The 26,061-nt window shown below is 34.7% G+C and overlaps 1 protein-coding gene across 2 annotated transcripts in view; it reads right to left on the bottom strand.

Moving 5' to 3' along the window:
- col2a1.L (collagen, type II, alpha 1 L homeolog) overlaps positions 1 to 26,061 on the bottom strand; it is a 48,732-nt gene that overhangs the window by 7,308 nt on the left and 15,363 nt on the right. For both annotated transcript variants that reach the window (XM_018244858.2, NM_001087789.1), the window contains 29 exon segments: positions 25,644 to 25,697; positions 22,633 to 22,677; positions 21,713 to 21,766; positions 18,550 to 18,648; positions 17,813 to 17,857; positions 17,439 to 17,537; positions 17,255 to 17,308; positions 16,591 to 16,698; positions 15,992 to 16,045; positions 15,066 to 15,164; positions 14,327 to 14,380; positions 14,075 to 14,173; positions 13,690 to 13,743; positions 12,147 to 12,200; positions 10,925 to 10,978; positions 10,690 to 10,743; positions 10,452 to 10,496; positions 10,145 to 10,243; positions 9,943 to 10,050; positions 8,396 to 8,449; positions 7,541 to 7,594; positions 6,957 to 7,010; positions 6,500 to 6,553; positions 5,714 to 5,821; positions 4,060 to 4,113; positions 3,869 to 3,922; positions 2,139 to 2,300; positions 1,289 to 1,396; positions 455 to 562 (listed from right to left, as the gene is read on the bottom strand). In XM_018244858.2, coding sequence (XP_018100347.1) covers positions 455 to 562; positions 1,289 to 1,396; positions 2,139 to 2,300; positions 3,869 to 3,922; positions 4,060 to 4,113; positions 5,714 to 5,821; positions 6,500 to 6,553; positions 6,957 to 7,010; positions 7,541 to 7,594; positions 8,396 to 8,449; positions 9,943 to 10,050; positions 10,145 to 10,243; positions 10,452 to 10,496; positions 10,690 to 10,743; positions 10,925 to 10,978; positions 12,147 to 12,200; positions 13,690 to 13,743; positions 14,075 to 14,173; positions 14,327 to 14,380; positions 15,066 to 15,164; positions 15,992 to 16,045; positions 16,591 to 16,698; positions 17,255 to 17,308; positions 17,439 to 17,537; positions 17,813 to 17,857; positions 18,550 to 18,648; positions 21,713 to 21,766; positions 22,633 to 22,677; positions 25,644 to 25,697 — 2,142 coding nt within the window.

Here is a 26,061-nt window from a genome sequence, read left to right as displayed (position 1 = left end):
TACACATGCTGACAGTTGCCAGAGGGGGCATGTAGAAAATGCTAAGAAGGGCAGTACATTCTGTATGATTGTAGTCATTAAATATATAATTTAATATTCTAATTATCCCTAGTAAAGAATGCAAAAATATGCATTTTAAAGGAAGATCTCTGTTACTTTGCCTCATCCACATGCAATCAGTCCTGGTGATTCCAAAACTAAACTGTACAGTAACATTGATTGTACCTGTATTATGTCTAACATTAACATTTACTTTAGGCCTAGGAATTCAGTAATATTTTGTACATGTATATATATATTAATAAACTATATACAGACTTGTCATATTGATATAATATGACACAACACAACTAACTTTTCCATGACTAGCCTAAGTTCTGGTGTGGCTTCAAATGCAATAATGTTAAACAAAAGTGCTTTAGTCAGCAACTTGATAGTAGTGATCCCTACTTACTTCACGTCCGGGCTCTCCAGAAGGTCCAGTCAAACCAGGTGGGCCAACAGGGCCAGGGGGTCCACGGTCTCCTGAAGATCCAGGGCCTCCTTGTTTGCCAGGTTCACCCTTAAGAAAAATGTAAAAATTAGATTATCAAAATCTTACAATATATGCAGCCAAGCAGTATAAATAAAGAGCTGAGAATGGTAGGATCAAATATGAGTGTTATGGATTGTATCACTAAAGGGATTCTCAAGTACTATAACCCTTTTGACAAAATTGTACGAGTTCACTAAGATCTTCTAACAAATGTGCTTCTCCATTTCACATCAGAGTAAGAATTCTACTAAGGATAAGTAAAAGCAAATAGAATCCATGTAATTTTTATATTCTTCATTTGATACTTTGGTTAACAAATTTAAATAGATGATAAAGAAACTAAATCTGGGCAAAACAGTAAAATATATTTATTTTTCCCCACCGAAGGATGTTTATTCCCAAAGTGTGGGCATGGCCTCTCTGCGGTAGCTTGTAGTAGCGGAATAGGGGATTCATTCTGAAGGCCAGTTATTGGAAAAAGCCTTTATGCTCTCATAGATACACCAAATATTGTGAACTTTGGTGTGAAACATTACCGATGTACATAGTATTGGAATGATGTTTAAATGTCAGATACACCAATATTTTAATACATTTTTAATCTTGTTATTAGTAAAGGATGGGAGTCTGACCAAAAAGTTCAAGTTTAATCTTATTTGTAACTAATGATGATAATATATATATATATATATATATATATAAATATATATATATATATATATTTCTTTTTTAGCTGAGAAAATGAACACTTACAGATGGGCCAGGAAGTCCAGGGAATCCTCTTTCACCACGCTGACCTGGTAGACCAACAATACCACGCTGTCCAGACAAACCTTGAGGACCTGGGGGGCCATCTGGACCCTAAGGGAGATATAAAGGATAAATGTTATATGTGCCCCCTGACAAAATATATGATCATCAATGCATGCACTGCTTTATGTTGGCTATCCAATGGCTCTCATAAAATTTAAAGTAATACAAACATGTTATTTTTAAGTTTATAGGGCATAATTTTCCTTCAATGTACATTGTTTTAAGTTACATTTTATTATTTTTAAATAGAACAGTGTAAACATAATTAATATTATAAGATATTACATAGACTACAAATAGTAGTCATCTATGCAAGGTTGTCAACAGTATAATCTGGAAGTCTTTGCCATCTCCCAAAGTTTTCATTTGAACCATCAATACACTTTAAGTGCATGGTGCTCCATTCATTCTTTTGTACATATGGTACAGTATGCTGTGGGAGTTTTGGGCTTGCAAATAGAAGTTGGTAAATACAAGTTTGCATAGGGTATAGAAAAAGCTTTCTATACACAGAATGCATCCTCTAACCTTGTACATTATGTTTAAGGGTGAAGGGCAGCTTTAGTGCACAACATCAAAAGGCTATTAACCTGTATTTATTAGTTGCCTGAGTTAGCCATTAATTAAAGGGATGTCAACTAACTCTTTCTTTGGAAAATTAACAAGGTGTAACACTTTGGCTACTTTTACCTACAAATTCTAAATTTTGTGCAGCTATGTAAAGACACCCTTTCAATAAATGAGCCTTCTACAGCTCCAACTGTTGTATATTGTCTGCAATAGCACTTACAGAAGGACCATCTTCACCAGGCTCTCCCTTCTCTCCAGGAGCACCAGCAGCTCCTTGAAGACCTGGATCACCAGCACGACCAGGAGGACCAGCATCACCACGTACACCCTTTGGTCCTTCTTTACCAGCAGATCCGGGAGGACCAGGAGGTCCAGGGTTACCCTGTGGATGACAATAAAATACATTTAGACACTTTTAAACACCTTTACATCTACATTATAGGACTTTAGACTAATCAGGTATATACCAGTCCCAAAATAATGAGGCCACAGGCCTGATGTCTTTATGCATGGCATGGATACATAAAGATAATTTATTTGTAGATTCTACATGAATCTACAAAGACTCGTAGACTAAACGCAGAGCTGGGCTGTTAAAGTATAAAGAGTTGCCAGCTTGAGAAGAAATGATGCAACTACTGAATATAAATAGCTAACCCATAGTAAATATTGAAGTAATATGTATTTTCTAGTTTTATCAAAGACAATGCATGGTCATAAACCTTGCCCTAAAATTAGGCCTGACTCCAACTTTGACCTTTCCAGTTAGTTACAGTTGTTAGTGGATCCTGGTAGTAAATTATAGAGCCAATGACTAGACATACTATCCCAGGTAACATCAATGATGCCACTATTGGAACATACTATTATTATGATATACAAAACACATAAATATCCTGTTAATGAAATCCTTTTCAACAGTGGTTAGTGATGACATCAATTATACTGTAACTGGGGTTTAGTGATGTAACCTGTGACAAGTGACTCAATGGAAAGTATGTATTACAAAACATAATAAATACCTTATTAGAATTTACCTCAGAGTTACAGTATATGAACTGTACTGTACATAAGATTATTGAATTCCTCCTAACATTCTTTAATGGGGAGGGATCATTGTTCCTTATATAATCATGTACATCATAACTGTTTTAAGGAAGGCTGAAAATGGAACTGAAATACTGAGGGACCATTATCTGAAAATAATGATTATAGAGCAGACTAGAGATATATTTAATATATTTTTTTTTTAACATAGCCAAATTGTATACTAATATAAAAACAAACATTTTAATTGATTACTTAGCCATTGCTTATTGCTTAATGGATATGTGGCTAATTCACCATTAATTTTATAAGGTATAAAAACAACTAATATGAGATATATTTAGTCCACTAATAAGGTAACATGACTTAAAAAATGAGTATAGGATGAAGCTAGTATAATATATCTATAAAATAACTGAACACAAAGACACACATATGCCATATCGTGGTTGATTTATATGGATGATAAGGAGTAATTTTTCAGAAACTTATTGCACCATATGTGGGGAAATTCTATAGTGTCTAACGTATCTATAGTGAATAATGTAACCTTTATTGTAAAATATAAGTAGTCCCAGGAAGCCAAAAGTTGAATGCTTTTATATAGGAAATATAAATCCAGGGTGGCTCCTAATATCCGCATATTTTACAACAGGGGGTACGATATTAATTGTAATACACAAGTTTCTGTGAGTTGTGTGACAAAAATTACACCACTGAGCACTAATTATAACTGATGACATCAGTAAGCACCATATATAAGGATATCATTTACAGGATATTCATTGCATGATTCACACACAGACACATAATAAACCACATCTAAGAGAATAATCTCTTATAGTAAAAAAATGAATATCATCTGTAAATATGATAGAAGTATTTTAGAAATATTCCACTTACATTGGGACCTGGAGTACCAACTCTTCCAGCAGCACCAGGGAATCCAGTAGCACCCTTTGTAATAAAAACAAATACATATTTATTACGTAGTTCCAATATGAGATTTTAGCTGATTTTCATACAAAGAAATATTGGAAAAGGTTTTCAACATAACCCTGTGGGATTATTAAGATTTTATGAATCATACTTACAGCAGGACCTTGAGCACCACGAGCTCCTTTAGGACCAAAAACACCAGTTGGGCCCTGAGAAGAAGAAAAAAAAAGAGTTGTTTTATTTTCATTCTTATCAAGTCAAGTGTATAGTCTGTGATGGAATGTAGTGGATTTCCATTTGCTTCCTATCAAAGAAACCCTGTTTTATTTACTGGTTAACTAATGGGGTGTGTATCTTGGGCAGATAGTGATAGATATCCATAGTGAGAATTTGTGGTAATATTCTGTATTCTTTTTCTGTGATTGTAACAATCATAGTAATGTTACTCCGTATAATATGCATGTACCATTCTGGAACTTAGAAAGATTCAAGTATGCCATAGAAGCTTTTTTGACTTAAAGCTGCCATTCTATGTAATGTAAAGTTATGTGACCTATTATCCAGAATGCTCAGATTTAGATCTGCATACCTTGTCTGCTAGATTTTCATGTAAACATTAAATAAACCAAGCAGGCTGGTTGTGCTTCCAATAAGGATTAATTATATTTTAGTTTGGTTCAATTACAAGCTGCTGTTTTATTATTATAGGTAAAAAGGAAATAATTATTAAAAATTTGGATTATTTGAATAAAATGGAGTTTATGGGAGACATATAGGCATATAGGAGATGCCTTAGAGTGCTTTTTGCCTCCCTTTGTTTCAAACAGAAGTTCAAGTGTCATTCAACAACAGCAAATGGGTGAATCTGAATCTGAACTTGAACATTATGGGGGTTATTTACTAAGCTCCGAAATTCCCCGAAATCCGAAAAATTTGTGATATTTTTATAAAATCGGACATTTAAAAAAAGCACAAATTTTTTGGAATTTGTTAAACCCCGAGGGCTAAAAAGCCAGAATATAAAAACACGGCATCTGAAACCTGTTGAGGTTGCATAAAAGTCAATGGGAACAGTCCCATTGATTTTTGGTTGTGTCAGGGGTTTCGGGCAATTTCACTATGTTTTTGGAGCTTTTGGGTGAAATCTCCAAAAAAAAATTCAGAGGTTTTGGGGAAAATTCACGAAAAAATCGTTTAAATCTGAGCTTTACCCGCAAAGGTGATTTTCGGGAAAATGTAATAATAAATAAGCGTTAAAAACCTGAGCGGGTTAGATCGGATTTTGTAGCAGCCAATATTGAGATAAATTCGGACCTTGATAAATAACCCCCTCTATCCACATAGTGCTGAGGTACTAGGATCAATTCCAGCTAGGACACTATCTGCAAGGAGTTTGTATGTTCTCCCTGGGCTTATATGGGTTTCCTCTGGGTACTCCATTTTATTCCCAAACGTCAAAAACATACAAGCAGGTAAATAAAAAGTTCTCCTAATAAAGGCTCCTAATAAAGTTGTCTCTAGTGATTTGGTATGGGATAGGGTCCTTAAATTGTAAGCTCCACTGGGTCAGATATTTGTGTGAATGATATATAATTTCTGCAAAGTCCTGCAGAATATAAATAAAGCATAATAATAATAAGAAGAATTGTGGCGTGTGTATACAACTATCTGTTTCTAGAAATGTGTTTGGTGTTTCCTGTGGTACAAAATATCTCTCTTAAAGAAGTCATCTGTGAACAGAGAACTGCACCTGGTACATGTATATGTTTTAAATTAATAATGATGCAATTAAGCAAATGTAGAACCAACCTGAGGGCCGGGAGCACCAGATGGACCCTGAGGACCAGGAGCACCAGCATCACCCTTCTGGCCAGATTCACCTTGATCACCCTTAAGACCAGATTGACCATCGGCACCCTGTAACACAAAAGTATATTCATTAAAAAGTGTTTCCAAATAAATGAATAATACGTATGATACCATCATTAATGAACCAGTCTCATCATAAATTAAAATTTTAACCAGTACTTCTGATATATATATTAAACATGTTTTTATTACAGTGCGGTCTATTCTATTCAATGGAGATCTAGATTATACTTATTCATTTTTCCCTATAACTAATAATCTCTACTACACTTGGTTACAACAATTATAAAAATGTTAAGAATATGTTATTCTAATAGGCCATTTTTTTTGCTTTTGTAAAAGTATTTTATATCAGACAGTACTCTATTTAGGCAGTGTCTTAGCCACAGATATGTTAGATTGGGCCTGTGAAAATAATATCACATCCCTATTTACAATAAAGAGTCATCTGACCAATCCATGACTTCAGTTAATTCCATATTTGACACCTGAAAAAGTTGAACCCACCCTGATATGGGCCACTATATCTATGTTGCCCTTACACTTTCTTATTATGTTGGACACATTAAACGAGAATAATATCATACATGTGGATAGAGCCTTCTGTCCAATAAAAAAAAGTGGAAAAATATGCCAGAAGCCATCCACTTTTTTATCAAAGAAATAAAAACTAAAGTAAAAAAAGGGATTATGTCTATTTTCTGTAATTAAGAGGTCAGTACTTACAGGAGGACCAGCAAAGCCAGCAGGACCCGGAGGGCCATTCTCACCACGATCACCCTGTAATAGAAAAATAATATAATTTTGATTTGTTTGCTATTGTAATGTATAATAATAAACAGTACCAAATGCATTAAAGTAGTACTTTTTTAATTGAAATATGACATTGAAGCAAAAAAAAAAACCACAACTGTATGATGTTTATTAACTTTCTGGTTATGTCATTTCTCAAAGTCTTTTGAGTTGTGTAAGGTGTTAGTACTTTATAAATGTATTGTTATAGCTGTCCCTCTCTCTATATATATGTGTTCTGGAAGTGCAGTTAATGATCACAGAGAAATGGCAATATGAGAGGGCCGCATTTCAAAAGCAAGTGTCATAATTTTGTACCAAGAGGGAAAAAAAAATAGAGTAATAACAGAATAAAGTGACAGAATAGGTTAATTTTGTTCAAACAACTTACAGGGGCACCACGGGCACCAACAATACCAGGTGGACCAGAAGGACCAGATTCACCCTAAAAAAAAGACAATATTACACTTTTCAGTTTCTGAACCTCATTTTTATACAGTAATGTATTACAGGAAACATTGAACTGTAAGAATTTTGAAGAATGTCTACTGACTATTACGGATCAATTTAGTAGATATCCACATATTTAGTCTACTGTTTATCAGTTGCAACATCGTTTTACATATATGTAAATTATACTAAAATAATACGTTGTACATAACCCTGTGGCGTGAAAATAAAACTAATTAATAGTTTATCCTCAAAGAGATAAAGTAGGTGTCCCTAATGCTATTATCTAGAGTTTTCAATGATGGCAACTATACTGAGATACTTCTAAGTACTCAGTATAGTAAGAAACTATATAATTCACTTGTAATGGTTTGTCTGAAGATAATGAGAATCAATTTAGCTGCTATAGAGACTACTTGTTGTCTTCTGCAGTCATTTTGCACCTTTTAGTTTCTCACCTCTTAATTGCACCTGAGAGAATAATTGTGAAAAACGAAATGGATTTTATGGAAAAATGGCTCTTACCTTCTCACCATTAGGACCAGCAGGACCAGGGGGACCAATTGGACCAGTCAAACCCTGAAATAAAAAGTTAATGTCAAATAAACAAGAATATCACTAACCATTCTGTTTTTAATTTGTGTTCCAAATGCTCCAAATTATATATATTTAAATGATCAAAGCACCTCTTTAATCTTCTATATTTATTCTGTACCATGGCATATATCATTAAGCTTTGAAAGAAATATTTGGAAATATATTAGCCACGGTTGGTAGCAAGCAAAAATGTAATATTAAATTCAATGTGCTTATGGACTAAATATTGCAAAATAACCTAGATGGACTTATATGACAATCAGCCACTGAATTAACTTTAAACTCTAATCCATACATAAGTATAAATTACGTATGTACGTATTAATGATCGTATTGTGTACTTGTAAATAATATAGAGGCCATAGATTTGCATTTAACATACAACAAATCAAGTTGTTTTTTTTATTTTATTTTTTTTTTCTTCTTTTTATTTTCTTTTGCATGCTATATTGCAGGGGTCCCCAACCTTTTTTTACTGGTGAGCCACATTTAAATGTAAAAAAGAGTTGGAGAGCAACACAAGCATGAAAAAGGTCCATGGGGATGTCAAATAAGGGCTGTGATTAGCTGTTTGGTAGTCCCTATATGGACTGGTAGCCTACAGGAGGCTCTGTTTGGCAGTACACTTGGTCTTTATGCAACCAAAACTTGCCTCCAAGCCTGGAATTCAAAAATTTGCACCTGCTTTGATGCTACTGGGAGCAACATCCAAGGGGTTGGTGAGCAACATGTTGCTCGCGAGCTACTGGTTAGGGACCACTGCTATAGTGTAATCATACTTACTCTTGAACCATCTTTGCCAGAAGCACCCTCTGGGCCTTTCTCACCAGTGTCACCCTATAAAAAAAGACAACATTATATTAATATTTGTGTAAATATCAAGTAATATCGAGATACTGATTTACAGTGATGCTTTTAATATGAACTAGATATGATGAAAGGGAAAGGCACTGTGTTTCTACAGGATGACTATATAAAGCACAGTATATGTGCTTTGTGGGAGGTGAAATTATCATCTTAAATTTATATATTCAGCAGAACCTAGTCCAGTTAGTATGAATGGTTATTAAATGAGGGACTAAATAGCTATAATTGGTGGGGTGATGTTTTCAAGTACACCATTGTAATACATATTACAGTAAGGAAAATTATAATGAGCCCACGAAAGGCAATGAAATTGATGCCGATTGAACAATAGATATGTGTATACAGCTCTTTGTCCTATGGTGATCTTGTGTGTGTGTATGAGACATGCTTGTTACCTGTCCAGCCTTCCCTAAAGATTCAGTATCTGAACAGTTGAGAACTACTGAATGGCAATGGCTAGTTGTTGTTGCTGCTGATTGTAGTGTTTGGATGTCTACTGGTATCCACTGGTTACATAATTAATCTAGTAAACTGGTTGTTGCAGCTCAAACTTATGTGGAGTACAACTAATTTGAGCAGGCTGGTTTGGTACTGCAGATGCCCAGATACTGGACAACTGCCTTGGGCTTTTAATGATTTGTTTGGGTTAAGTTTCCATTTATCTACAGATTTCAGTTGAACTTGAATGTGTTGACATATTGCTTATCCAACCTTACTCTTCAGACTCTATCAATCACCATTTATTTATGTGCAAAATGGATGCTGATCTAAAGCTGAGTAGGAGGAATATCTTTGTCAAGTAAGAAGTGTGGTAGTTTTCACTCAGTGTCAATATAATGTAAATATGTAAATAACAAGTGAACTTTGGACTATGAATACTATTTCTTTATATTAAAGCTTATAGATGGAAGAAAATATTAAGGTCTAATCAGGTATATATTTTTTTTTAGTTATATACTGATATCCAAGAAAAGAATGCCTATAGATGTTATTTTTTTTATTTATCCCTGACTCTTCATAGTTTACAGAGCATAATAAATAATAATCTAATTTAGTCCATGTACAGTATCATTTATTTGATTAAGTGGGATATCTCACTTTTTCTGGAAATAGTTTTATGTTTTTTTGTAGAAACAGACTTGTAATAATGGTTTTCAGCTGTTGAGAAGTTTGTTATTTTGTCATGATTGAAACCATATTCTTCATTGAGTTACTGGGGTGGAATTACTACTAGTGCAGTAGGTGCCTATGCAGGGGGCAGACCACATTTAAGGCCCATTTATTTCTAAATAAAGAATGTGATTTTACAGTCATCTTTTTGTGACATAGGTTATGTCACAGATTATTTACATTTTAAATTTTCTGTTATAATTCAAAATCAGATATGCCCTATATTTATGAAATCATAAATTATTGCCAATTTTTACAAGTAGAATGACACACAAAAAAACTGATACACTTACTCTGTCACCCTTGGGTCCGGAAATACCAGCAGCTCCTCTCTCACCAGGCATACCTTGAAGACCAGGAGGACCTTGGGCACCATTGGGACCAGATGGACCACTTGCACCCTAAATAAATTATCAATGATATGTCACCTGAAGGACACCGTCACTATTATATGACACAATAATACTAAGTATCATTTTATTATTTTAATCTTACCTTGGGACCATCAGTACCAGGAGTTCCAGGAAGACCACGAGGACCCTGAAGACCTTGAGGACCGGAAGAACCACGCTCACCTGGGAAACCACGTTCACCCTAATAGGTAAAGAGTAATTACATATTTAGTGCCATGATAAGTCATTAATTAGATACTAGCACATACAGTACAGCAGTGCTGTTCAACGTCCTGCATGAAGTGCTGCAGTATTAAAATAATGATGGCATACAAAGAATTTTGTGGAGCCCATAGGCTCCATAGGCTTATATTCATTAAGTAAGAAAGAAAAAAATACATATAACTTACTCTTGGACCAACAAGACCTGGGGCACCTGCTTCTCCGGGAACACCCTAAACATAAATAAAAAATAAATTGGAATTTTATAGGACATACTATCAAAGAAGAAATAAAACAAGACATATTAAAAATGTAATACTACAGTATGCTATACTACAATGATTATTTCAAACTATATGTTACAAATTAACTTTATTATTCCTTTCAAAAATTCTTAAAAAAAAGGAAATTTAGTTTACTACCCACCTGATCACCTGGTTTGCCACCTTCTCCGGGAGAACCAGGAGGTCCAGGAAGTCCCTGAAAACACACATTTATTTTTTTAGTATTCCATATTTATGAACCAAACACTCACTGGTAAATAAACACAGTTATATAAAATGTATTTATTGATAAAAAAAAAAAGCTTCTGTTGTATTAAATTCCTATTTTAATATAACACTAAAAATTACATATTCAGTATTAAATCATCTACACTTACTTGGAAGCCTGATGGGCCAGGAGGTCCTTGTTCACCTCTCTCACCAGCAGGTCCCTAAAAGAATAAAATATAAATATGAAGGTGATGTAAATAAATATATTAATATTAAAGTCAACAAGAAGAAAACAAAACTGCTGAAAATGGTCCTGGCATGTTAACAGTATAGGGAACTAATGCTGTAAGTTCCACTGGGGTAGAACGTGTTTTAATGATGGAAAATCTCTATATAAATAAGTCAGCTCAATATAACTAAAGGATAATAATATTAAACAATCACTAGATAATATATAAATCAAATGATATATGTCTATGTCTATAGGACTGTTTTATGGTTTGTATTATTTGTTTGATGTAGTGTAAACAATAAATATTAAACAAAAGTTCTGACCTGCAAACTGTTTGGAAAACATGACTGACTGAACACCATTGCAAAGTAACAGCTACAATATTTATAGTTTTAGATCTGTGGGTTTGACTTATTACTGAATTTATCTGAATTTGCATGTTTATATTTTTTAACACATCTTCTGTGCTGAAGCAGCCCTTTTAAACAGCATTTTTAATCATAGGTGGGATGCCATATTGGGTGATTGACAAACTGCTTAATGTGCAAGACTATAAGGCAAGGGTGAAAAATAATATTAATGTATAATATTATAATAACTGTGTCCATCTTTCCACCCAAGAACTTCTTTTTACATAATAAAAGAAATTGCAATTCTAAGCAACCTCCTAATATACATGTTCAGTGGTTAAACGTTATTTCTAAGTGTAATTGCAATTAAATAAGGGAGGTTTTTGGCTGTTTACATTCTCTACATTTATAGTTCTAACTAGCTGATTATAAATCCTGGAGGAGAAATTACATCTACTGCATTGTTTCAAGAGTCAAAACAAGATAACAGAAAGAAATAAACAATATTACTTTCAACAACAATTACAAATGATGTTTAAATATGTTAATTTTAAATGAAATGGATGTTTATTGGTAAACTAAGTTTCTTAGAAATAGATTTTCTTTCAGTATGCATAAATACTTTTTTGGTTTTGATCCCACAAATGTACCATTTCTTTTACATATGATGCTGTGAATGACTGCTACTATGCACAGTACAACCCAAGTTTTATTGTCCATACTTGGGTTCTTTTTGCCATACAATATTTGTTAGTATTTTTTACACAATGAAAATAACATGGTATAGATATACTAATGGATACTTACAGCTGGACCATTGGGACCTTGAGAACCAGTTTCACCATCTTTTCCAGGCAGACCCTAAAGTGAAAAAGAAAGCCATATGATTATTAAAGGCCACAATGATATGTGTGTAAATACTTATATATGTATAGTTGATCCAGTTATTACAGATTTGGGGTTCACATGAGGTAGGATGGATATACTAATAGTGATCATGAAGAAGTTGAAAATGAGAAGTCAGGCATGTAAGTAAAATGGAAAAGATATAAAAATGCCAATCAGTAGTTCCTGAGTTGTTGTAGTACTGCAAGCTTAGTTGCCACAGGAAGCCAGCAGTAAAATGATGGAATTGCTATTTTTCAGGATGAAAACTGTTAATTACATCATTCAGGTTGTTGGAGATTAGGGTATGACGTCTCTCTGTCCTAAACTATGGAAAATTACATTTTCTGCTAGTAAATGTTAAATGTAGAAAACTGAAGAGTAATAATTATAGATACTGGCTTATCAAATGTATACTACACTAATATACAGCCCGCCTGGAGTAAGGTGTGCTTTTTTAATAGGATAGAATAAGACAGAGAGATATGGGAGCAGATTTATCAAGGGTATAATTTCGAGGGTTAATAAATCCTCGAATTCGACCCTCGAAGTAAAATCCTTTGAATTCGAATATCGAATTTGAAGGATTTTAGCGCAAATACTTCGATCGAACGATCGAATAAAAATTCTTTGATCGAACAATAAAATCCTTCGAATCGAACCGTTTGAACGATTTTAATCATTGGTTCAAACGATTTTTATTCAATCAAAAAAACTTAGAAAAGTGCTGGGTAAGGTCCCCATAGGCTAACATTGAACCTCGGTAGGAACCTAAGTATGTAGTCGAAGTATTTTTTAAAGAGACAGTACTTCGACTATCGAATAGTCGAACGATTTTTACTTCAAATCATTCGAATCATTCGATTCGATCTAATTTGACCCATTCGATGGTCGAAGTATCCAATAAAATACTTCGAAATTCGAATTTTTTTTCATTCAAATCCTTCACTCCAGCTTAGTAAATCTGCCCCTTATTGTATTGTTTGACTGCCCACCCGTAATCTTCTATCCAAGTTTTATTACTGTATCTATTAGTTAAAGTTTTTTCCTCCCTTTTAAAACAATGGTTTCCAACAAGAGTTTTATACATAAATATATATATATATATCTATACTGTATGTGACTGCAAAATCTCAAACATAAGGGAAGATTTATTAAAGAAAAAACAAGCAATTCAGAAGCATTCCCAATTGGTTGTTTTTGTTTTAACAACACTTTCTTGTTTAGCAAGTGCTTATGAATTTGACACATTTATTGAAAAAGATGAATGAGTAATTTTAAGAGAATGTGTTCAAGTGCTTGGAGCAGTCAAATATATTCAATTTTAGCTGGTGTTGGCACTTACACCTTTCCGAATCCTCCCTCCCTGATGCAAGTAAACATAAAGGATTTTGACAATTGGACAGTTATGTATGTGAGCAAATATACCACAGCAAAAATGTTTATTGGGGAAATAATAACTTACCCTCAGACCAGGAGCACCAACCAGTCCTTTCTCACCAGCTTTGCCAGGTTCACCCTGTGAAGAAAAGCAATAAGGGATAAGTGAAAAGCTATTTGGGATTGCGTTTTACAATTTTACAATCAATTTCAAATGGTCTATATACTTTTTTTTTAATGAAAGTAGACCATTTCAAGGCTTTTTGAGAAATCTCATGATCAAAAAAATTGTTTGGCTTTGCCGATCAGTAGTCTTATATAATAGACACAACTCCAAGTGCAAAATACTGGGATTAGTAGAGCCACAAAAGCAAGAGTAGCATCCAATGCCTGTGCCTGAACAATTATTTGATGCTATGAATTCATGCTTTAAAACACAGTAGCTGTTACTTTATATTGAAATGACTTACATTGGCACCCTTAGGTCCAGGGAATCCCATAACACCAGGCTGACCGCGAGCACCTTGTGGCCCAGGAGGTCCTGGACGACCATCTTCACCAGATGCACCCTATAATCAAATAAATAAGAAAATAATTTATTAAAAACCATGTTTATAATGCAATATTCTAAGCTAATTATAATATAAAATCATCAGTCACTTGTTTTTCCATATATAAAGTAAATATATTTTTAGAATATAATGACGAAACAGTTTACTTACAGAGGGCCCAACTTTTCCCTGAGGACCAGCATCACCAGGACGGCCAGTAAGACCCTGGAAGGTGTAAAAAAATGATAAGAAAGTTAAATCACTTGACATGTTGATTAATTTAAAGATTTTATTTTAGAAAATGAATGTCCCTTTACAGAATGTTCCTACTTGTACTGATTTTAAAAACATACGTAATGTAAAATAAGTTTCTACTATTCAATTATTTATGCTTGCTTAAAATAAACATTAGCTACAAATATAAATATATTAACTAACAGCTGAAAAATTGTTTTTATTCAAAGTGGCATATATTTGTAGGTGGAACTATTTGATTCTTGTTTTACAGCTCTTAGTAAAGGAGTGATCCCAGTCAGTGTAATGACATAGGAGGAAGTAACTACCACTATCTAATCATCTTGTTCTATAGCCTTCTTTTTAGCCTTTCTTTCTGTTAAGGTTGACATTGGGGGATATATGTATTTTTACGTTTTTTGGTCAAAAACAGAGGCTTGTGATTTTCAAGTTAAATGAGAGTAGAAATGCAACACAGTGTAGAGGTGGCATGTTTCCTCAATTTAAATATAAGCTGGGGAAAATGTCTAAAATATCAGGCAATATTTTTGCCCTTCCAAAATGGTGCTGTGTGTGGATTCATCCCACTGAGGCAGTTTGTTTAGTATGTTATATATGCATATCAACTGTAGCTATTATTTTACAATAAAATCTATTACATTGTAAATGTTCTTACTCTAGCACCAGGGAGACCAGGTTCACCAGGACGGCCGGGATCACCATTACCACCCTTTGGTCCACCAAGACCTGGAACACCACGTTCACCAGGAGCACCCTAAAAGAAATATAAGTTGGATATCTAGTTGTCAAACCCATCACAGATAATATAAGGAAAAAGTCATCAAAATAAAGTTAGAAATACAAGTTGTTTATTTGAAATTTACCAATTTACTTCATATAGAAGAATTGGAAATAATGTAACAATATATTTCTTGAAGGTTAATATAATAGATCTTGCTACTTTGGTGACTTGCTTCACAGATGCTGTAATAATATGCTAGTAATTAACAAAGTATTTAAAATAATATTATTGTTTTCAATATTGAAGAGACTGAATTAACAACCTTTTGAACCTGTGAGCAACATTCAGAAGTAAAAGGAGTTGGTGAGCACAACTAGCTTGAAAATGTTCTTGGGTGCCAAATAAGTACTGTTATTGGCCCTTTGGTAGCCCCTATGTGGATTGTCAACCTACATTGAGGCTCTGTTTGGCAGTGTACCTGGTTTTTATACAACCAAAACTTGCCTCCAAGCCTGGAATTCAAAAATAAGCTCCTGCTTTGAGGCTACTGGGAGCAACATCCAAGGGGTTGGAGAGCAACATGTTGCTCATGAGCTACTGGTTGGGGATCACTGCTCTACAATATAATTATTTTGGCAATTGAGTTTGATGTTGGCCACCTAGTGTAGCCATTGCTTTTGGGAGGTGTATATATCATCAGTGACTGATGATATATGGTAGCCCTAGCAGTCTGCTTTGACTTATTCACCTCCATTCACTGTACAGTATTTGCATTTTCTAGTAGGCAAAGTATAAATGAATTTGGACATTTCCATGTAAGATCTATCTGTATAATAAATAAAAACAAGTATTTTACTTACCTTAGGACCAGCAAGACCATCTTGACCAGGGAAACCACGATTACCAGGAGCACCCTAGGCAATAAAATGAACATTGGTTATCATTGTGACAACAATCCATGTATGTGTCTTCAACGTTTAACATTGTATTTGTTCATTATTGTCATTTTTGTTTAAAGATTAGTTTGAAGAATATTCCAGTTTTTTTATATAAAAATCAGAGAAATTAACAACAATCAGGATAGACTAATGTGTTTGCTTCATCAGCTACACATCATATATATTCATTTGAATGTAATAAGATGAAATGGGATGACCATGCACCCATTACATTATTCTTGTAGGAGAGTCATTAGATAGATGGAGGTTTAGGAGGAAGATTATTGTAATAAGACACTGAACAGTGTTTTGTTTTATATGACATATATAGATAGGCAGCCATACTAAGTCTGGACAAGCCAATGGCAATCACAGGATTGTCTGTCCAAACTACTCTCTATGATGATAATGTATGAACCATAGGATGGGCAGTAGAAATTTCTTGACCACATCTGTAATTGCAAAACAACCTTCATATGTTTTAGTGGCTGAAAAATGTATGTGACCTAAACAATACTTACTCTCTCACCAGGAGGACCATTTGGCCCAGCAGCACCAGGTTCACCACGAGCTCCTCTTTTGCCTTCTTCACCAGCTGGGCCAGGAGCACCCTGAGGACCTGCAGACCCCTATGTCAACAAACACATATACATGCTAAATATGCAAATCTATAATTTTACTGATATATAACCATTGTAAACATCTCTACATGTTAATTACCTGTACCTTAACTTTAATAGTAACAGTATAAATGAATGGCTACCACTTGCTATCAGGTGTAAGAGTACATTGTTTTCGAATTAAAAATTACATTTTAGAATGGCCAATAGCACTGGCAACTGACAAGTCTAAAGTGGAGCCCAGTCATATATTGTAAACCTTTAAGGGTTAGCTTTTATATTTGACTACAAATTACTGCTTTTCTATAATAAAGGTATAATAGACACATGAAACATATGATTTCTGTGGTATAGAGTGTGACTATGTGTGCCAGTTGATTTAACCCGAAGCAAATGTATTTATTAAATACATTCTGTAGACAGATTTTCAGCAAAATTATTAAGGTACATATAACATATTTATCATATTATAACTTATGGGGTTGAATAAAAACTATCCATAGAATTACCAGTAGGCATGAATGTAGCTCCATTAAAAAAGATTTCCAAATAATCGTATACTTACGATTTCACCTTTGGGACCTTGTTCACCCTTGAAACCTGCAACACCAGGGTCACCCTAAAATAAAAATATGAATAAATCTCACATAAAAGATATGGTACTGCATTTGTATTGCAATTAGTCATTAAACATTGTGTATGATATTCTATGTACACTATATCAGAGTGTTACTAATTCATTTACTTACAGTCTGGCCTTTGGGACCAAGAGGACCAGTAGCTCCCTGAGGTCCTGGTGGACCACGTGGGCCAGGGAAACCAGGAGCACCAGCAATACCAGGACCACCCTAAAAGGTAAGAAGGGTGAAAGAAATTAAAAACAAAAACAACAAAATAGCTACTATTGTATTTCTTTACACAATATTTTTTTCTAATTTCCTGTATAGTTATTCAATGCAGAATATGGACATTTAGTTATTAAGAAAAAATTGTGTATTTTTGAATGATTAAATTGTAAAAAATAATTAAATAGTAAAAAAGTAAAATGTATTAAAATATTTTCTACAAATATTATGCTTAATGTTTCATATTTCTTTCCAATATATAAATGAACAATACTTACAGATGAACCTTTGGCGCCAGGAATACCATCAGTACCAGGGTTACCCTAAAGTAGAAGGACAAAATGAAATATTAATATAAGCAGTAATGCATTGCCCTTAAACATTGGGTGCAAGATCATTTTAGTCACAAACACTCCTTATGGTTGCTACCATAACTGATGCCTTGATAACTACATACACCACTTTATTCCTGAGATCTATAATTGTTGGATCTCCTTTTTTCACTATGATTCTTTGTCTTTCACTCTTGCTCTTCTATTTTATTCTCATTATCAAGAACTGTAAAGTATCACTGGATACTCTGCACAAACTGGCAAGCCTTGATGTTCATATTCTTGCACCTTAAGGTAGTGCAAATCCTAATTTTGGACACAGGTGCATAGAATCAATGGACAAAATATATTTTAATGATAAAAGTTACACAATTCAGGAGTGTGTTACTAAGACTCATCTGTGGGTGTTTCATTCACTGACCACAGTGTGTGGATTTTTGTGGCTAACGATACAACTCACAGTTAATTAAGCACTGAAGCTGTATGCACTTGTTTGTAAACACTTCAGAAGAAGAAGGAATATGAGGTGCCCACTTTGTGTCAAAGATGTATGAAATGATAGGGATGCTGGTAAATGGTGTCCTGATTAAAACAATATATTAAACTAGGGATTTCCAGACCAAATGCAAACTCTTGGGAATTCTTGATATCAAAGTGTTTGCAAAAGTTTGATGGGCACTTACAGAAGCTCCAGCAGGTCCGGGAGATCCAGGGGTACCAGATTCTCCTCTGGGTCCTTGAGCACCCTCAGGTCCACGAGCACCAGTTGGGCCAGCTTCACCCTAACAGGAAGAGGACATTTTTGGTTACAACAAATAAATCATGATCATCATTGAAAGAGTATTGCTTTTGTTATGCTTGGTTAATTGTTTAATTACCTACAAATGGAAAAGTGGAAAAGCTTTTTCAGATATGGACTAACATCCGTGCTAGCTTACTGTACAATTTAATGCACAATATTATCAGAACCTTATATCCTACAATCCAACTATAATATCCTATCCTGACAATTTGTACTAAGCTAAATCAAGAGAAACCAAATTTAGACCGAAAAAAGGACAACATAAACCAAGCCGCAACTATTTTATTTCATATAATACATCCAATTTGTGGTTGCTGTGGTTACTCAGATACTTCAGTTAGCACCATCTAGTGGATTTCATTTTAGATGATTTCATTTTAGAAAAAGTCCTCAAATATTACATATGCTACATGAAGTATAAATATTTAGGAAACCTCTTTTTTTTCCACATTGTTTCAGCACTAAAAGACTCTGAAATTAGTTTATTAGATTGATTTGTGCTCTTTATTATTTTTATTGTCACCAACTGAAAGGTCCACAAGATTAAAACAAATGTTTTCAATTATTACAAAACATCAAAATATTTTCCATTCCTTCCATGGGCATATAAAAATAATTCTAAAATCTATGATTACTTCATAATATTTTTCTATTAAAAATAAAACTGATGTCCATTTACTAACAGATCCAACCAGATATGAGTACAATTACCCATAACAAACAATCACAATCTTCTTTTCATTATTCTACCAACACCAAATTGATAGATGCTGATTGTTTGCTAAACATGACTGCAGGCTGCACTGAGGCACTGCCTTGGGACATATTTTCTTCAGTTTAATAAATTAGCCAGATCTTTATCTTAACTATAATAATAATTTATTTGTAGCCAAAATGCTGCTACACATTATCAGTATGGGGAGAGTTGATTCTGCTAACTACTTTATATTGCAATATCAACTGCCCTTTACTAAAGCCATGTTAGTAGATGGGATGGCTGTTATCTGCCTACATTTCTTGGATATCCCACACTTTTATTGTGTCATGTTTATCAGAATTCCATGCTGGACCCACGGTGCTATGTGAGTATCATATAAACAGCTTAAGCTATAACTAAAAAGGACCAAGTTACATACAATATTCTATTCAATACAAGTGCACATTTGGAATTGTTTCTGGGAATTTATCAACAGTTTATATAATTTCCCGAACATATTTGGACTCTACAGTCACAGTGTATTTGTTCAGTTTACAGTCAACATAGTAAAAATGGGTTTGGGAACTGGGTAGCTGTTTATGACTGCTGCACATAAATATGTCAGTTTCTCTGATTATTAGGCATCATTTATTTTCTCCTAAAATGCAAATCAAGTAATTTATTACAGTCAGATGCCAGTATGCTTATGCTACTGAGAGCATGTATAGCAAACAGATATTTAGTGTTTTTAGCTGTTAATGTTCAAGTGCTGGCAGCTTATACTGCATTTAAATTAAATTACCAGCTTCTTGCTAGCAATCAGTCACCTACGTGTGGGTTGGCTGCCTGCAATACGCTACAATTCACTTACATGCATATGTTTGACTGTGATGGGAACAGTAATTCACAACTGTTACAGAGTAATGGTCTGGCCTAAGGTGCAACCTTTTCTGGGCTTCATACATATCGTTGCAATGTCTCTGCAATGCTAACTTCATCATTGCACTAGTCCTGGAACACTGCAGATTAAGTCACTAGAGTACTTGGTCACAAATCATTGATAGCACAAGCTCATAAAACCCTCCACACTGAGATCCAGTATCAGAGGCAGAGCACATACAGTAGCCTCTAGTGGGCCATAAAAGAAATTAAGTCTAATTCCCCCACAGCAACCAATCAAAAGGTAGCAATTACTGGATACCTTCTAGAAAGCAAATCTGATTGACTGCTCTTGGCTGCCAGACCTAGAGTTATTACAATACCTACATAGTATAAATATATTTGAGCCCAGTGCAGATATTGTTAACATGATATCCATTATTTAGTAACCATATCAACTCCTTAAAGGAGAAGGAAAGGTTAAAACTAAGTAAGCCTTATCAGAAAGGACTATCTAAATATACCAGTAAACCCCCAAAGTAATGTTGCTCTGAGTCCCCTGTAAAAAGAAACACTGCATTTCTTTCCTTCTATTGTGTACTCATGGGCTTCTGTATCAGACTTCCTGCCTTCAGCTTAAACCTCATTGCCCTGGGCAAGAGCATGCTCAGTTTGCGCCTCTCCCCCCACCCCTCCCTTCTCTACTGTAATCTGAGCCCAGAGCAGGGAGAGACTCAGGCAGGAAGTGATGTCACACCACATTAATACTGCAGCTCCTATTCTAAACAAACAGAGAGTTTCTAGAGCTTTTTACTGGGGTATGGTAAAACATTGTACAGAATAAATATAGCATTCTAGCTTGCACTATTGCAGCTAATCTATTGGCAATAAAATGCCTCTGTAGCTTTCCTTCTCCTTTAAAGCTTCTGAAATTTGTTTTTCTTTTTTTGTACATCTACTTATTTATTAAGAGAGATTTTAAAATGAAGATGTAAAAAGTTGCTGTTTCTTGTTTATCTTTCAGTAAAGCCTTTCATGTCTGGAATAGGAGGCTACAGTCGGTAACATGCAAACCTATTTGGGTAGCAATTTTGTATTGCAAATATCTGAAATTGCTGGAGACCAAATGCAGCTGCTAAAAAGCAACAAAGCTAAACTGTATTGTGATAAGTTTGGATTTTAATGTTTGTATTGGGAAAATTGCTTTTTGATGTGTTCTTTTCCAGCCATAAACATAGCCAGCCTACCAATCAGCACCCTTGTCCACATCCCTAATGAATGTTTATTCCTACCCTTAACCAATTTGCATTCCTAGGAAAGCACTGAAATCTCACTTGCTTCCTTGTGTGATGTGACTCAGTACTTACATTCTATTAAACTTGTTTATCTCTATAAGCCACAGGGCATCTGAAGAAGTGGCAGTTTAAAACAGGATATGAAATATGTCAAGTTTAGGATTTATACATACCTTTGAGCCAGGGGCGCCAGGGAAACCAGGAGCACCAGCAGGGCCAACAGGTCCCTACAAAATAAACAGAAACTATTAGTATCAGAAGCACACACAATCAATATGTTCAAATGAAGCAAAATCTGTATAAAAAATATTATAATTTTTTATCATCTTGGTAAAAGGTTACAGAAAGCGACTACACATTTGGTACAGAGAAACCATATCAACACCATTTCTATATGGGAGATGTGCTAAAAGAACTGTAATTGCTAACTTCAATCAAAATGCAATTTCATGCTAATTCCAAATCTTGAAGTCAGTGAGGAGATGGATTTAAACCAACATATAGATTTATATTGCCATCTCTGAACTGCCTACTGTATTGCCCAGTGTTGGGGTTATACAGTCAGAAACTTTTGGATTTAGTGTAGAGAATAAAGACATTATTTGGGGTCCTAGCCCAGAATATGTCCTTGATAAATGTATATATTACATATTCTCTTATATATCCAGCCTAAAAATATTTTATTTTTTCAGCAGGCCAATAACACCCAAAGGGTTCTGGGAACCAAAGCTTCTAGCTGAATGACTGCAGTTTGGACATCTGTTATTTAAGTTTAAGTAGGCAGTTCTTTTCATAGAGAACTGAAACCCAGGGCCACCAAACTGACTCAACAGTGTTTATAGCAAGAAGCAAACTGACCCAACAGCAGCTATACCTCTGCTTATACTGAGGTGTAACTCCCATCATCCTCTAAATGTTGTTGGTAATATTGGGGTGTGTTTTGGCAACAGTTGGAATAGAGTGGGTTGCACTCCCAAAAGCAGACAATGAAAAGCTTATACAGGTCCATAATGTTTTTTTCTATTATATCAAAATGTTATGAAACACCCTCTAAAAATATATATAAATCAAGAAACCAAACAAAATGACTTACTGGTGGACCAGCGGGACCAGGAAGACCATCATTACCACGAGCACCCTGGGAAAATAAGACATTGGCTAAGTTAGAAGTGAGTTATCTATGAAACACGGTAGCAAATATATTGATTAGCACAGGGGTGTCCAAAAGGTAGATCTGGATCTACCAGTAGACCTTTAGCTGGTGATTAGGAGATCTCAAGACACTGTCAGCAAACAGCTTGTCTATATCAACTTCCTGTTTCATGCTTTGCATTCAGATATTTATTGTGTTAAAATTACATAAGAAATAGATGTTTAAATATAACAATATACATTTTCTCATGAATAAATATTAAAGCAATATTTTTCACAAAGTGCTAACACTACTTTTATGGATGTAGATCATAATGGGACAATATCACTAAGCGTAGCCATCGCATTAGTAAAGTATATGCACTCCTGGCTTAGCACATGTCTACACACATAAACATTGGCTGCCTACATAGGATTACATATTTCCCTACTCCAGTAACCAATGAGAAATGTGGGTTTATTAATGACTATATAATGCTGACTGCTGATTGGCTGATCCTGATTACCAGACAAAAACATTTCCCAGTGTCTAGATTTGCTTGCTAACTGCAGGGAAAGCAATAGCTGGAGAGATTTCTGGAACAGAGGCCTTTATCCCAGCTGATACATCCAGTAGTAAATAGCACAGCAATGCATCATTCATAGGCAGGCAGCCAACTTACTTAATATCTGTGTTAACATTCTTTTACAATATTTATGACATATAACCTTCCCCCTCAGAAGCCGTAAATCTTGTGTTGCCAAATAGCATATTATAGTGAAATGTTAACTACAACTTAGAGTTAGAAACCTGAGTTTATTGTGTGATATTCTGTGTTTGGAATTTTCTTTAGACTACTGTGTCTGTCCCTTAATAGCTGTATCTCATTACTGCCGCATAGTGGGAAAAATGCAACATTACAGCCAATTCCATACATTTTTGGAAAACGTATTTAAAGAACACGAAGGTTTTAGTTGCAAAACAAATTAGCATGTAATATTTGTCGGTTAAGTGTTTGAAAGGAAACAGCTGGTTGCTTTGGGTCACATTGCAACTTCAATTAAAATTTTAAAAGCCCAAGATAAAAGAGAATGTAGTACGTTTTAAGGCCACACAGAGATGCATCCTATTTTCATTAAGTGTTCCTTAAGCGAAACTGTAAGTATATATTTTAAATTATATATTCTATTATGGCTTTTGTGTGCAATTGTTCCGTACTCTACACTTACTGCAGATGAACTAAACGTTGCCCAACAGATTTTCATTAGGAAATGTATTGGGAACATTTTTTTGGTTACATAAATTTGATTAGCATTGCAACATTATCACTTTAAAACAAGTAGGGGGCTATTTATAAAAGTCTGATTGTATCTCAACATTTTCTGCTACAAACTCTGATCAAATCTGCTCTGGTTTTTTACTCTTATTTATTATTACATTTTCCCGAAAATTTGCTTTGTGGAAAACTCAGATTTCTTATGCTTTTTTGCCCGAAAATTTCAGGGTATTGCACAAAACCCAGCGCACATCAAAAAATCATTGGGATTTCTCCCATTGACTTATATGCAACCTCGACAGGTCTGAGATGCTGGATTTTCAGATTCTGAGTTTTCCATCCTCTTGGTTAAATAAATTCTGAAAATTTCTTGATTTTATAAAAAAAAAAATCCAAAATTTTTCGGGATTTTTGCATTCGGGTTAAGTAAACAACCCCCAAAATGGTAGACCCTGCAAAAGTAATCAGATGCATGCTGCAGACGGCATGAATGAATTGTTAATTCGTATCTTAGCATGTAGATTGCTTGCCTGTCCAGTTTTAAAATAGAAGATAACAATTCTAATCATATACCTGAAGATTACATGTTATTGCCCAAAAGAGGCTCGAACACACTGGTCAAAGTAACACTTTCAAATCAGGGTGTTAAAACACAGCAGGAAGTGAGTAGTGCAAAAGGAAATTATGTCCCTCGACTGGTTATAAATGATATCAGCAACATATATCTTGCACTGTCAGATTGATTTTTTAGAATTCTTTAGAATAGTGAAATCTACAGCATGCTTTTGGCTATTGGGGTAACCTGATCAGAAGTGGACAGTGAGAGGGGAAAAGAAGATATCCTAAACTCTAAAAGCAGCCATATTCCTAGCATATGAGATAGATCCCTGCTGGGCAGCTGTGAGCCAAGCTGAGTTATGGTGGAATGTTGGAAACAAGCCTAAACAAAAGCTGTTCTAGAACCCAATGTTTAATGGACAGTAAAATATGCTGCTCATAACATATCTGTAAGCTGCAGGGTGCAAGTTGTTATACATGCTGTAACATCTTTCTCATTTATTTTACTCACTGGCTTAAAATAACTATGTAAGTTTGCTGTAGATTCAATTAAAAGAATCATTATCGTTTCAGGCCGCTAATAAAGATATAAAGTCTTAAAAAGATATTTAATAAAGAACTATAGGGTGACTGTATCTAAGTGAAATAACCCTCGTTTTCCCAGGGCCTAAAGCCTGCAAGACTGCAAATATTTAATGCACATTAGTAACTCTGCACAGACTTTCCTGACACTCTTGGCTGCTTTACAAACACAGAACATGTCAGCTTCCCCACAGAGATGTTTATTTTAAAAACGATTTCTTTCAAAAAGAAGCCTTGCTCTGTACTAACATCAACTGTTTGATGTGGTCTCAGTTTAAAGACAGGGCTGAGTGGCTTTCATTGTCACTAAAAGGGAAATGAGATTTGTTCACTAGAATGCACTTAAATAGGAGACGAACAAATAAAAATACAGCCTGTATATTTTATGTAAATTAAGAAAGTGAATGAAGTCAAATATAATATGATATACCAGAATACTGTATAATATATTATATACACTTTTTGTAAATAACCCCCTGCCTTTATACATAAGTATGCTTTTATTAAATATGGAATAAACTGATAAATCTGCTTACACAATCAAGGCAATACTTACAGCAGCACCAGAAGATCCAGGACGCCCTCTCTCACCTGGAAGACCACGTGGACCCTGAAAACATATGAAAATAGGTTCCATGTTGAATTCTATAGATCTGTAGTGCTTAGTAGCCTTGCGAATGAAAGCTAATTGCTTAATCTTTATTTGTATATTTTGAATCCATATCCATGGCAGTCTGCATAAGGTTATGGTGGGTTAAATACTATCCCTGATGGCAGCCCTGTTTATTTTCAACATTTGAAATCAGAAGTCCAAATTGTGCTTTATCTTGTATCACTGTATCACTGCTCAGGAACCTGGCCTACTGTATCATTTCACCTCCAGGTAGACAGGCCCGGATTTGTGGAAAGGCCACCTAGGCCCGGGCCTAGGGTGGCAGGATTTTAGGGGGGCGGCATGCTGCCCAACCACACCT

This window comes from Xenopus laevis, chromosome 2L, assembly GCF_017654675.1.
Source record: "Xenopus laevis strain J_2021 chromosome 2L, Xenopus_laevis_v10.1, whole genome shotgun sequence".
Taxonomy (NCBI): domain Eukaryota; kingdom Metazoa; phylum Chordata; class Amphibia; order Anura; family Pipidae; genus Xenopus; species Xenopus laevis.
This window is presented reverse-complemented; position numbering and strand designations above follow the sequence as displayed.